Here is a 12,294-nt window from a genome sequence, read left to right as displayed (position 1 = left end):
TTGAAACAAATTTGGCACACAAAACTACCATGGCCAACAGAAAAAATGGGAAGGGTTTGGTGGGCATTGACCTTGAGTTTGGAGTTGTAGTTCACCTACATCCAGAGAGCACTGTGGACTCAAACAACGATGAATCTGGACCAAACTTGACATGAATACTCAATATGCCCAAATGTGAACACTGGTGGAGTTTGGGGAAAATAGACCTTGACATTTGTGAGTTGTAGTTACTGGGATTTATAGTTCACCTACACTCAAAGAGCATTCTGAACCCCACCAACAGCTAAATTGGACCAAATTTCCCACACAGAACCCCCATGACAACAGAAAATACTGTGTTTTCTGATGGTCTCTGGTGCCCCCTCTCAAACCCCCTGATGACCCCTGCAGGGGTCCTCACCCCCAGGTTGGAAACCACTGGTATAGACTAAGGGTTTCCTTCTACCATGTCTCCTGAATGGCAGTTAAAATGTATCTATTTTCAAGTTCCTTTTCTTTAATTTCCAATTGAATCTTGTGCGGTTTAGCTTGTTTCTTTTTCTTTTCTATTACACTGAGTTGTATTAATTTACTCCTCATATAGGATTTTGCTGTGTCCCAAATTGTATATGGTGACACACCCAGAGTTGTATTTAACTGTAGAAATTCTAAAAGATCTTTTTTACATTTCTTTAGGATTTCTTCTTTCTTGAGTAAATTATCATTGAGCCTCCATGTCCATTGTCTGGCTTGTCATTTTAGTTAGATAAAGATGGGGGCATGGTCTGATGCCAATTTTGGATGAATATCAGAACTTAATAACGGTGGCATGAGACCTTTTGTAGCCCAGATCATGTCAATTCTCAACAGTGAATTGTATCTATCTGATCGGAAAGTGAAATCTTTTTCAGTTCCATGCTGAAATCACCATACGGCTATGAGTCCTAGCTCATTTGTTAATTTCCAAAAACTTTGTGGAAGTTCTTTTCCTTTGCTTTATTTTCTTCATATATTTTTTGCCTATCATAGAATCATAGAATCAAAGAGTTGGAAGAGACCTCATGGGCCATCCAGTCCAACCCCCTGCCAAGAAGCAGGAATATTGCATTCAAATCACCCCTGACAGATGGCCATCCAGCCTCTGTTTAAAAGCTTCCAAAGAAGGAGCCTCCATCACACTCCGGAGCAGAGAGTTCCACTGCTGAACGGCTCTCACAGTCAGGAAGTTCTTCCTAATGTTCAGATGGAATCTCCTCTCTTGTAGTTTGAAGCCATTGTTCCGCGTCCTAGTCTCCAAGGAAGCAGAAAACAAGCTTGCTCCCTCCTCCCTGTGGCTTCCTCTCACATATTTATACATGGCTATCATGTCTCCTCTCAGCCTTCTCTTCTTCAGGCTAAACATGCCCAGTTCCCTAAGCCGCTCCTCATAGGGCTTGTTCTCCAGACCCTGATCATTCTAGTCGCCCTCCTCTGGACACATTCCAGCTTGTCAACATCTCTCCTGAATTGTGGTGCCCAGAATTGGACACAGTATTCCAGATGTGGTCTAACCAAAGCAGAATAGAGGGGTAGCATTACCTCCCTAGATCTAGACACTATGCTCCTATTGATACAGGCCAAAATCCCATTGGCTTTTTTTGCTGCCACATCACATTGTTGGCTCATGTTTAACTTGTTGTCCACGAGGACTCCAAGATCTTTTTCACTTGGAGTCCTCGTCACTTGGAGTCCTATGTTTTGTTCCACTACTGCATTGAAGTCTCCTAGTATAATCAGTTCATCATAGTTTATACTTTCTATTTCTTTATGTAATTTGGTAAAAAAAACGGACTGTCCGTTGTTTGGGGCATATATATTGGCTATTAATATTTTTTGTTGTCTACATCAATTGTGCTCAACTGAAAGCGCCCTTCTTGATCTGACTTTTTGAGTAATAGCTTAGTTAGCAGTTGGAATGTTTCTAATTTCGTCTCTCCTCTATGTTTCTGCTCTCATTCTGAATGGTTGTTTAAAATTGATATTTTTCTACTGCAAGCCTTTTTGAATCTGACTTCTGCCTTCTTACACTTTTAGTAAGGAGAGTATGTTCTGAGTGCTTTGAACTCTCTCTCTGCCTGTGTGTCAGAGAGATGTAGTGTTTGGTGTCGTCCCCCGTCCCCCCGCCCTCTTTGAAACCTTAGAAAAGATAGGTGTTAGAGTCGCTCAGACCCAGTTCTTTGGCTATTAAGGAATGTAGTAGGGCTGGGCGGTTTCGTTCGTTAATTTCGTAATTCGTTATTAATTCGTATTTAAATTAGCTTACGATCCGATATTGAGCCATTTTGGAATAGTGTGAGGAGTTAAATAGATTCGAAACAATTTTTTCAATTTATTTCGTAATTATTTCGTAATTGTTTCGAAATTGTTTCGTAATTATTTTCGCATGCCTTGTACAAGTTTTATAGTTGTTGTTTGTTTTATCACACCAACAGTCAACAACAGAGGGAGAGGGAAGCTTCAGAAGTTCCCCCAGTCCCATTTGGAGGTTTTTTCAGCATATTTTTAGCATATTTGTAGGTTTTATTAGCATATTGCGCAATCGCGTCCGCCATTAACGAATCGATTCGAAATTTACGAAATTTCGTATATTTCAAAAATTTTAAAAGGAAAATTTCGGAATTCTTTAAAAAAACGAAACATGATGGACCCCTTAAAAACTAATCGAGTTTAGAAACAAATTTTTCCATGGTTACCCAGCCCTAGAATGTAGTTGTTCCTTTTGTGATTTTCAAGATTGGTCTCTGTACATTTGCCTCCTGAGCTTCAGCCATATCACACAGCACTTCACGCTCGACTCGCCAATGAGCTTCTGCTCAGCTTTTCTATGTATCCTGTTTGTTTTTGGATGTTCTGCTGTATTATTTAGAGTAGTTTTCCCTAACACCCCCCAAAAGCTATACAGTCCAACCCCCTACCATGCAAGGAAGACACAATCAAAGCCCTCCTGACAGATGGCAACGGCCCTGGGGCTGGATAAATACAGAGAGAGCGAGAGCCTTGATTTAAAAACTTCCAGATAAGATTCAATGGACTTGCACCAAATCCAGCCCTACAAGGTCTGCATATAAAACCCAACTGGACATCCTAGGACAGGGGTGCTCAGACGTTTTAAACAGAGAGCCAGGTCACAGTTCCTCAAACTGTTGAAGAGCTGGATTATTAATTTGAAAAAACATGAATGAATTCCTATGCACACTGCACATATCTTATTTGTAGTGCAAAAAAACACTTTAAAACAATACAATAATGAAAATGAAGAACAATTTTAACAAATATAAATGTACTAGCTGTACCCTGGCCACACGTTGCTGTGGCTTCAGAAAACAGGAATCGCGGACATGAAACAATCTGGGCTAGGGAACACCTCCCCACAAAGGTTTCCTGTAGGCAGGAAGAAGCCAGGCTTTTAAGTTTGCAAGGCTTTTCAAAAGTTATGAAGGTAGGCAATGTATGTGTATATGTATATGTGTATATATGTGTGCATGTGTATATATGTGTATATTTGTGTGTGCTTGTGTATATGTATATATGTGTGGTTTGCATGTGTATATATATGTGTGTGTATGTATATGTGTGTGCATGTGTATATATGTGTTATTTATTTATTTATTTTGCTTGTATACCGCAGTTTCTCAGCCTTGTAGGCGAGTCAACGCGGTTCACAACAAGAGCAAAAGTCAGTCCAACAACATACAGTATTAAAACCATTAACAGTATAAAATACAGACTAATGACATCTCAATAACAACACATTAACGTCTCGTAACTAAAATCGTGATCCAATTCGTCATCCATAATTCCGTTTCCTATATTCATCGTGTTCATTGCACTATTTATCCGAACGCCTGTTCAAACAGCCAGGTTTTTAGTTTTCTTCGAAACACCATTAGCGAAGGGGCTGATCTAATGTCCATGGGAAGGGCGTTCCACAGCCGAGGGGCCACCACGGAGAAGGCCCTGTCCCTCGTCCCCGCCAGCCGTGCTTGCGATGCAGGCGGGATCGAGAGCAGGGCCTCCCCAGAAGATCTTAGAGTCCTGGTGGGTTCATAGGCAGAGATACGTTCGGATAGGTAGCTTGGGCCAGAACCGTTTAGGGCTTTATAGGCCAACGCCAGCACTTTATGTTATGTATGTATATGTGTATATATAGGTATTTATTTGTGTATGTATATATGAGTGGATATGTGTTTGTGTAGGTATGTGCATGTGTGTGTTGTTTGTATATGTGTGTAGGTCTGGGTTTACTTGGGTCCTCCAGACATTTTGGACTTCAGTTCCCACAATTCCTAACAGCCAGAACAGCATGGCTGTTAGGAATTGTGGGAGTTGAAGTCCAAAATGCCTGGAGGGCTCAAGTAGGCCCAGGCCTAGAGTATGAGATTTGTTACTGAACCCTGTTTGTCTTTCGAGACCTGTGCAGCCTCCTCCTGGCGTGGCTCCTCCTCCCTCCCTCCCTCCCTTCCCTTTCCCTCTTGCCTTCCTTGCCTGACCGATGCAAAAGGTTTGCTTGCTTCTTTGCTCCGTCTGTCCTTCTCCCTCTCTCTCTTTCTCTCTCTCTCTGAGAAGGCTCTAAAGGCTGCTTTTCAGAACAGCTTTGCTGGGCTGCTCTGCCTTCTCGGCTTGGCTCTCGAAGCAGGGACAGGCAGCTGCTTTGCTACGGATGGCTATCTGTTTCCCTCTCTTGCACAAGAGGGTGCGGGACTAGGTTTTGCACATGCGTGGTAAGGTATTTGAACCTATTTTCACGGTTTTGGGGTTTTTAAAATTGTTGGTCATACCTTGCCGTATGAGAAGTTTGGAGGCCAAATTTGATGTCAGTTGGCCCCATAGTTTGTTTGTTTTTAGGCTACTAATGACGACCAGAAGCTTTTTATATATTAAGATTTCAATGGGAAGCGTGAGCCTGCTTTTGGCTGAAGAGATAGGATTGATGTTGTTGTTGTGTGCTTTCAAGTAGTTTCAGACTTAGGTTGACCCTGAGCGAGGGCCGGGTAAATTACCTTGGAGGGCCGTATCTGGCCCTTGGGCCTTAGTTTGAGGACCCCTGTCCTAGGAGCAGGAATGGGGCAGTGAAGGGAGATTACTTTAGTATATGATGATGAACAAGATCGGAAAGTCAGCAGGAATGGGGATTTCAGTTGGTGATCCATAGTGTTGTACAGCCTGAGGCAGACAACAGATTGCATGACTATGTAATCATACAGTCATGCAAGTTCTATATGCTCCCTATTAATACTATAGTAGACCATAGGCTAGATATACACTCATGCTCCGGCTCTAATAACACAAGTCGCTGCATCAGAGTCAGATCAAATATCTGCTTTGTTAAATTTCCTGTTCCAGCTGCATGTATACAACAGGAATCATAAATATCAAATGCCTTAGGCAAAATAGGTACCATCTCAATGGCAGATTTCAGTAGCCATATTTACCATCCAGCCTTGAGAATAGGGTCTTTTTATGAGTTTCAAGACCGAGAAAACAACAAAAGGACCGTCGTTGAGTGGTCTTTCATAGCTGCTCCTCGCTTTGGAAAGAGCTGTTGGCAGCCCCGGTGATGCCTGCTCCACCATCCAGGATGTTATGCAATGATCCGTGGTGAAAGTATTTCCTCCTGCGGTGGCAAAAGTACCAAGCCAAGACGGAGATGACGGCAACAATGAGGGTGCAAGCCAAACCGACAGCTACGTAGGTGTATGATGTCTGGCGGGAAGGGGTCCAGACAAGACGACATGGTCCACGCTCCTGGAAACCATCATCTGTAGGGCTGGAGCCAACCAGGTTGTAAGCCACAACGCAGAATAGATATTCCTGGCTTGGCAACAAATCCGAAACAACCGCCATGCGGAAAGTGCTGTTGAGGGGAGGCCCAAAGTGCATGTCCCCGCCGACCGGTTGGTACTGCAACTGATACGCTTCCACTGTGGAAGAGGGGGCACACCAATGCAAACTGGCCCCAGCTTCACTCACATGAATAGTTTGCAAGCGGGGGGCCTCCGGGGCCACTAACGGCCCTGTGATTCCAGGGCACAAGCATCTGCTGGCCTTACTCAACTCCGCACAAGGGACTTGAAGGTGATGGCAGTGGCTGTAGTTGCAGCGGGGAGGCAGTACATATGGAATGCTGGGTACAGGTTGGGTTTGAAGATTGTCATCATAATAATAGTCATCATCTGGATACACCTGAGGCATCTCGAGATGCGTAGGCGGAGATGCCTCTTCTTCATTCAATGCTGAGATGTTGCTCCTTGGGGCAGAAGGGAAGATGTGGTTTTCTTTGAGGGGAGTGGGCAAAGGGTGTCCAATGCTGGTGGGTGATGACCCCCGAGGGCAGAAGGTCCAAGCCACAACCAGGAACATCGCTGGGATGGACATGGCTCCTATTAACAAAGTGATAGAAATGCTTTGATTTAGGAAGGCTATCATAGAATCATAGAGTTGGAAGAGACCTCATGGGCCATCCAGTCCAACTCCCTGCCAAGAAGCAAGAACATTGCATTCAAAGCATCCCCAACAGATGGCCATCCAGCCTCTGTTTAAAAGCTTCCAAAGAAGGAGCCTCCACCACACTCTGGGGCAGAGAGTTCCACTGCTGAACAGCTCTCACAGTCAGGAAGTTCTTCCTAATGTTCAGATGAAATCTTTTTGTAGCTTGAAGCCATTGTTCTATCCATGTCTATCAGTGTTTCTCAACCTTCCTAATGCCGCGACCCCTAAATACAGTTCCTCATATTGTGGTGACCCCCAAACACACAACCTTGGAGGCATCTACGGACAAACACCCAAACACCCAAACACACAACCTTGGAGGCATCTACGGACAATGTCAGCTCTTCAGCTTAGAAATGGAGATGAGCACAAGCCTCCAGAGTCCAACTTCCAGAGTCGAATACGACTAGACTAGTATTTCTCAGCCTTCCTAATGTTGTGACCCCTTCATACAGTTCCTCATGATGTGGTGACCCCAACCACAAAATTATTTTCATTGCTATTTCATAACTAATTTTGCTACTGTTCTGAATTGTTATGTAAATATATAATATGCAGGATGTATTTTCATGCACTGGACCAAATTTGGCACAAATACCCAATATGCCTAAATTTTAAATACTGGTGGGGTTGGGGGGGGGGACGGACTGAAGTTGTCATTTGGGATTTATAGTTCACCTACAATCAAAGAGCATTATGAACTCTACCAACGATGGTATTAAACCAAACTTGGCACACAGAACTCCGGTGACCACAGAAAACACCAAAAGGGTTTGGTGGGCATTGACCTTGAGTTTTGGAGGTGTAGTTCACCTATATCCAGAGAACACTGTGGATTTGGACCAAACTTGACACAGATACTCAATATGCTACTCCAAAATGAGAAAATCAATCCTCACCCCAACACCACCAGTATTCAAATTTGGAAGTATTGGGTATTTGTGCCAAATTGGTCCTGTGAATGAAAATACATCCTGCATATTTGATATTTACATTACAATTCATAACAGTAGCAAAATTACACTTAGGAAGTGGTGTGCTGTAGTGCACTGTGCCTATAGCAATTGGCTTTTGAACAGGACATGCTCTTTGTGCAGGGGTGCCTCGGATGAGAGGCCTTATGGGTTTTCCTATACAAAGTCTTTAGAGGCTTAAAAGTTTAACAAATTATTATTACTTAGGTCTTCAACAAACGATCTTAGATCTTCAACAAATCAAACAAATGCTTCTTAACTTGTCTACAATGGACAGGCAACTTGCTTGGAGAACTATTTCTTTCGTTTACGAGGAAAACCCTTTTTAACCCCTCCCTGGGCAATCTGCTTTCTAGGCTTTGCTGGTGTGGGCTTTACTCCCGGCTCCAAAATGCTTCTTGGGTACCTGAGTAGACCTACCAGCCAAGGCTCTGAAGAATTTCCAGCTGGAGTCCTTGGGATTTTTCCCACAAAAGTTGTAGGTCCGTTTCTCTAACCCCAATAAGGGTTGTGCTATAAAGCTGTTCTCTTAAAAGCATTTCTTTAGAGACTGTTCTTAAAGCTGTGAGGCTGTAAATTCCCCAGCCAGAGCTTTTGGGACTGTTTCCCCCCGGATTTTGTAAGAAACGAAGCTTCTCTACAGATAGAAAACTTTCACATCCTGTAGCTGAGCTTCCAACTGTAAGACTGAACTAAAATGGTTCCCTTTCCCTCCTGAACCTGGAAAAAAAGGGCAGAACTAAAACTTAACAATGATAGACAGGTGGCTATCCCCATGACTGCAGCCTAGCAGGAACCATCCAACTGCAAAATGCATGGCCAGAACAAGCACATGCAAACACTCAAAGAATGAAAGGGAGTTTGGAGCTCCTGGTACAGCCGTACCAGCACAAGTGGCAACGAAAATAAATTCATAAGGAACTGTATTAAGGGGTTGCGGCATAAGGAAGGTTGAGAAACACTGCTATCTAATAATAGATAGACCCCCTTTTTTACTCACCTGATGGATAGCTGGAGATGTCAGCACTAGATGTACCAGAGGAGAATCTCCAGAATCAATAGGCAATAAGGCCGCAGAAGTGTTGCGTTTTGAGAAACAATTTCGTCTTCTGGGTCCAGACTCACCAAAAGCTAGTGAGATCTAGTGGCGCAACAGGAGATGCCTTCATCTGCTTGGGCATCTAGTGGCTACCTGGTTGTTTTAGTTTCTAAGCTGGGAGTCTATTTGCTTTTCCAAGGGAGGTGGTCAACATAATCCATGGAAAGGTTGAAGCAGGTCCTTCTCCCACTTGTCTGTCTGGGAACTGTGAGCTCTTCTGTTGCTGCGGAAGGAACTTTTATAGTCTTTTCCTACTCAAAGCATGACCTCATCCTCCCCCTTTACAAACTGCCTCCCCCCAGTTCCATTCACAATTCAACCCAGCAAAGCCAAGGAAGTGGAAACTATTTGGGACAGACCCTCCCTTTTCAAGTATTTACCCAAAAAAGCTGTTTTGAAGACTGCTCACATTCCCCTCCTCTCTCTATTAGCTTCGGGGAAGAAACCCTGCCCAGATTAGAGAGGAATCGAGAGCAAAACAAATCCAAGAAACAGGAGAAAGAGAGTCCAAGATTAAAGGATTACTCATGGCAGGCTGGAGTTTCCTGCAACTGGCTCAGCTTTGGTTAAGAACTATTTATATGTTTTAGGTTGATTAATATGTTTTTAATTGATGTTAATGGTTTTAGCTGTTCATTTTTAATAGTGTCAACACTGAATTCTATTTCAATCGTTGTACGTTTTCTTAGGTTTTAATATATTGTATTTTTTGTTAGCCACTTTAGGTCCCCATTTAAGAGATATAATAATAATAATAATAATAATAATAATAATAATAATAATCTATCTATATCTATCTATCTATATCTATAATGGCGCTCTATGCAGTCATGGTGGCCACATGACCTTGGAGGTGTCTACGGACAATGCTGGCTCTTCGGCTTAGAAATGGAGATGAGCACCACACCCCAGAGTCAGACACAACAGGACTTAATGTCAGGGGACTACCTTTACCTATACACATAATAACATAATAAAAGTGAAAATATGTCTGTGTATATGTGGCTAGGGTGTCCACTTCCACAGACAGGCTCCTGCCTCCACAAACAGCTATAGCTCCCACTATGCAGGAGACACCAATGGCCCTTCCTCCAATGACATTGCAGGTGATAATGAGCGCCATGAACATGTCCAAGAGCCCTGCCAATGTCCTCCACCAACACCATACTGCCCACCATCCAGGTGAAGGCTTTCGTACAAGGACAATTCCATCCTAGATTTTATGTGTTTCCTCCACACAGACATCCCAGTGTTTCTTACTCTCTCCATTACTGTGGAATGTGCATGTCCCCCAAAGCCCTCCAGTAATCAAATTTTGGCATATAACTTGTGTACCAAGTTTGGTCCAGATCCATCGGTGTTTGGGTTTACAGTGCTCTCTGGATGTAGATGAACTACAACTCCCCCAAATCAAAGTAAATTTCTCCCAAAAATCTCCAGTTTATTTATTTATTTTTGCTATTCATGGGGGCCCTGTGTGCCAACTTTGGTCCAATCCCATCTTTGGTGGAGTTCAGCATGCTCATTGATTGCAGGTGAACTCTAAATCCCAGCACCTACAACTCCAAAATGTCCAGGCCAATTCCCCACAAAACTCAGCAGTGTTCAAATGTGGGCATATCGGGTATTTGTGTCAAGTTTGGTCCAGATCCATAATTGTTTGTATTCATAGTACACTCTGGATGTAGGTGAACTGCAACTCCTATAAATCCCTCCAAAGACCTTCAGTATGTTTTTGTTGGTCATGGGGGTTCTGCGTGCCAAATTAGTTCAAGTTTCATCACTGGTGGATTTCAGAGTGCTCTTAGATTGCAGGTGAACTACACATTCCAGTACCTACAACTATAAATCATGGCAAATTCTCCCCAAACTTCTCTAGTGTGTTCAGTTGCGGTGTGCCATATAAAGAAATAGGAAAGGGTTAAGGGAGAAGCAGTGGGCGAGGTTGTGCAAATTCCACACCAATGGAGAGAGTCAGAAGCACTGGGATGTCTGTGGTGGAGGAAACACATAAAATCTAGGATGGAATTGTTCCCGTATGAGATACTTCACTTGGGTAGTGGGCAGTGTGTTGTTTTGGGAGGACTCTTGTGCTTGTTCATGGCATTCACTATAACCTGCAATGCCATTGGAGGAAGGGCCTTTGTTGTCTCCTGAGTAGTGGGAGCTACAGCTGTTTGTAGAGGCAGGTGCCTGTCTGTGGAAGGGGACACCCCAGCCACACACACATATACATATTTCAACTTTTATTATATGTATAGATGTATAGTTTGCCCCACATTCCAAATTTATTTTATTCCCAGTCGACCCACCTTCTCACAAAGGTTTCTGTCCCTCATTTTTAAAAAATCAGTTAAATAGACATACGGTAATTAAAACCAGGTCTCTTAAATTAAAGTTGCCAAAATATGAAGGGTGGGCCCCAGAGGGTTGACTCAAAAGTCTGGGAATATTAAGCAATTTCTAAAGGCAGGAAGTGAGGCATAAATTCCGACAAGATTATTGTTTTTTATTTCAACCATCTAATGGTTTGAATTTGTGCCGAGTCATGATCACCATTTTCTGACTCAGCAGGTTCATGCATTGCTGGGGAAAGCCCGTTCTATTGCTTGCTTTCCATCGCTCCATCTCTTCGCCTCTCCTTTTCCTTCTTCCACTTTGTGGTACGTGCCATCCTTTCCCTTTTGCTTGCAATCTCCAAACAGACATGTTCTTACAGGCGGAGAAATTGCGTCATTGCCATTAAAGTAAGCAAAACATCTGGTTTTACATGTGTCAGCAGTTGCAAAACACTGCTGTGTGCCTCTTTCTCCTTACCTTTGAGACAGAAAATCCAGGTTCAACACAGAAATCCGATCAATCTGTGCAAGGTGTGTTGTCGAAGGCTTTCATGGCCGGAATCACTAGATTGCTGTGAGTTTTCCAGGCTGCCTGGCCACGTTCCATAAGCATTCTCTTCTGATGTTTCATCCACATCTATGGCAGGCATCCTCAGAGGTTGTGGCCATACAGTCTGGAAAACTCACAGGAGCTGTCTTCATAGACCTGTCAGCGGCTTATGATACTGCAAACCACCGTCTCCTCCTGAGAAAAATGTATAATATCACAAAGGACTACCACCACCTGCCTCACAGGAAACCTGCTACAAAACAGGAGCTTTTTGTTCCAGGGCCCGAGAAGCAGATGGCGGAAACAGAAGAACGGCCTGCCTCAGGGGAGCGTGCTTGCTCCATCCATGTTCAACATTTACACAAACGACCAGCCACTGCCAGAAGGGACAGATAGTTTCATCGATGCTGATGATTGTGCCATTACTGCTCAAGCAGGGAGCTTTGACATGGTTGAACAGAATCTCTCCGAAGCTCTAGGTGCTCTTACTGCCTATTACAGGGAAAACCAGCTGATCCCTAAAACACAGACATCTAAAACACAGACATGTGCTTTCCACCTCAAGAACAGCATCCCGAGCTCTGAGGATGACCTGGGAAGGAATCCCACTGGAGCATTGCAGCACACCCAAATACCTGGGAGTCATTCTGGAATCGTTCTCTGACCTACAAGAAGCACTGCCTGAATATCAAGCAAAAAGTGGGCGCTAGAAATAATATCATACGAAAGCTGACAGGCACAACCTGGGGACCACAACCAGAGACAGTGAAGACATCAGCCCTTGCGCTATGCTACTCTGCTGCTGATTATACATGCCCAGTGTGG

General features: G+C 43.6%; 1 protein-coding gene across 1 annotated transcript; it reads right to left on the bottom strand.

Annotated features, from left to right (window-relative positions):
* Window positions 1-3,265: 3,265 nt before the first annotated feature.
* Window positions 3,266-9,042, bottom strand: LRRN4CL (LRRN4 C-terminal like). Its single transcript, XM_060758541.2, has 2 exons — window positions 8,482-9,042; window positions 3,266-6,398 (listed from the first exon to the last, which is right to left on the bottom strand). The coding sequence occupies exon 2, from the start codon at window positions 6,391-6,393 to the stop codon at window positions 5,530-5,532; it is 864 nt and encodes a 287-aa protein (XP_060614524.2). The 5' UTR covers window positions 6,394-6,398; window positions 8,482-9,042; the 3' UTR covers window positions 3,266-5,529.
* Between the last annotated feature and the right edge of the window lie 3,252 nt (window positions 9,043-12,294).

The sequence above is a fragment of the Anolis sagrei genome, chromosome 12 (genome assembly GCF_037176765.1).
Source record: "Anolis sagrei isolate rAnoSag1 chromosome 12, rAnoSag1.mat, whole genome shotgun sequence".
Classification (NCBI taxonomy): domain Eukaryota; kingdom Metazoa; phylum Chordata; class Lepidosauria; order Squamata; family Dactyloidae; genus Anolis; species Anolis sagrei.
Note: the sequence above shows the minus strand (reverse complement) of the source record. Positions and strands in the feature narration are given on the sequence as shown.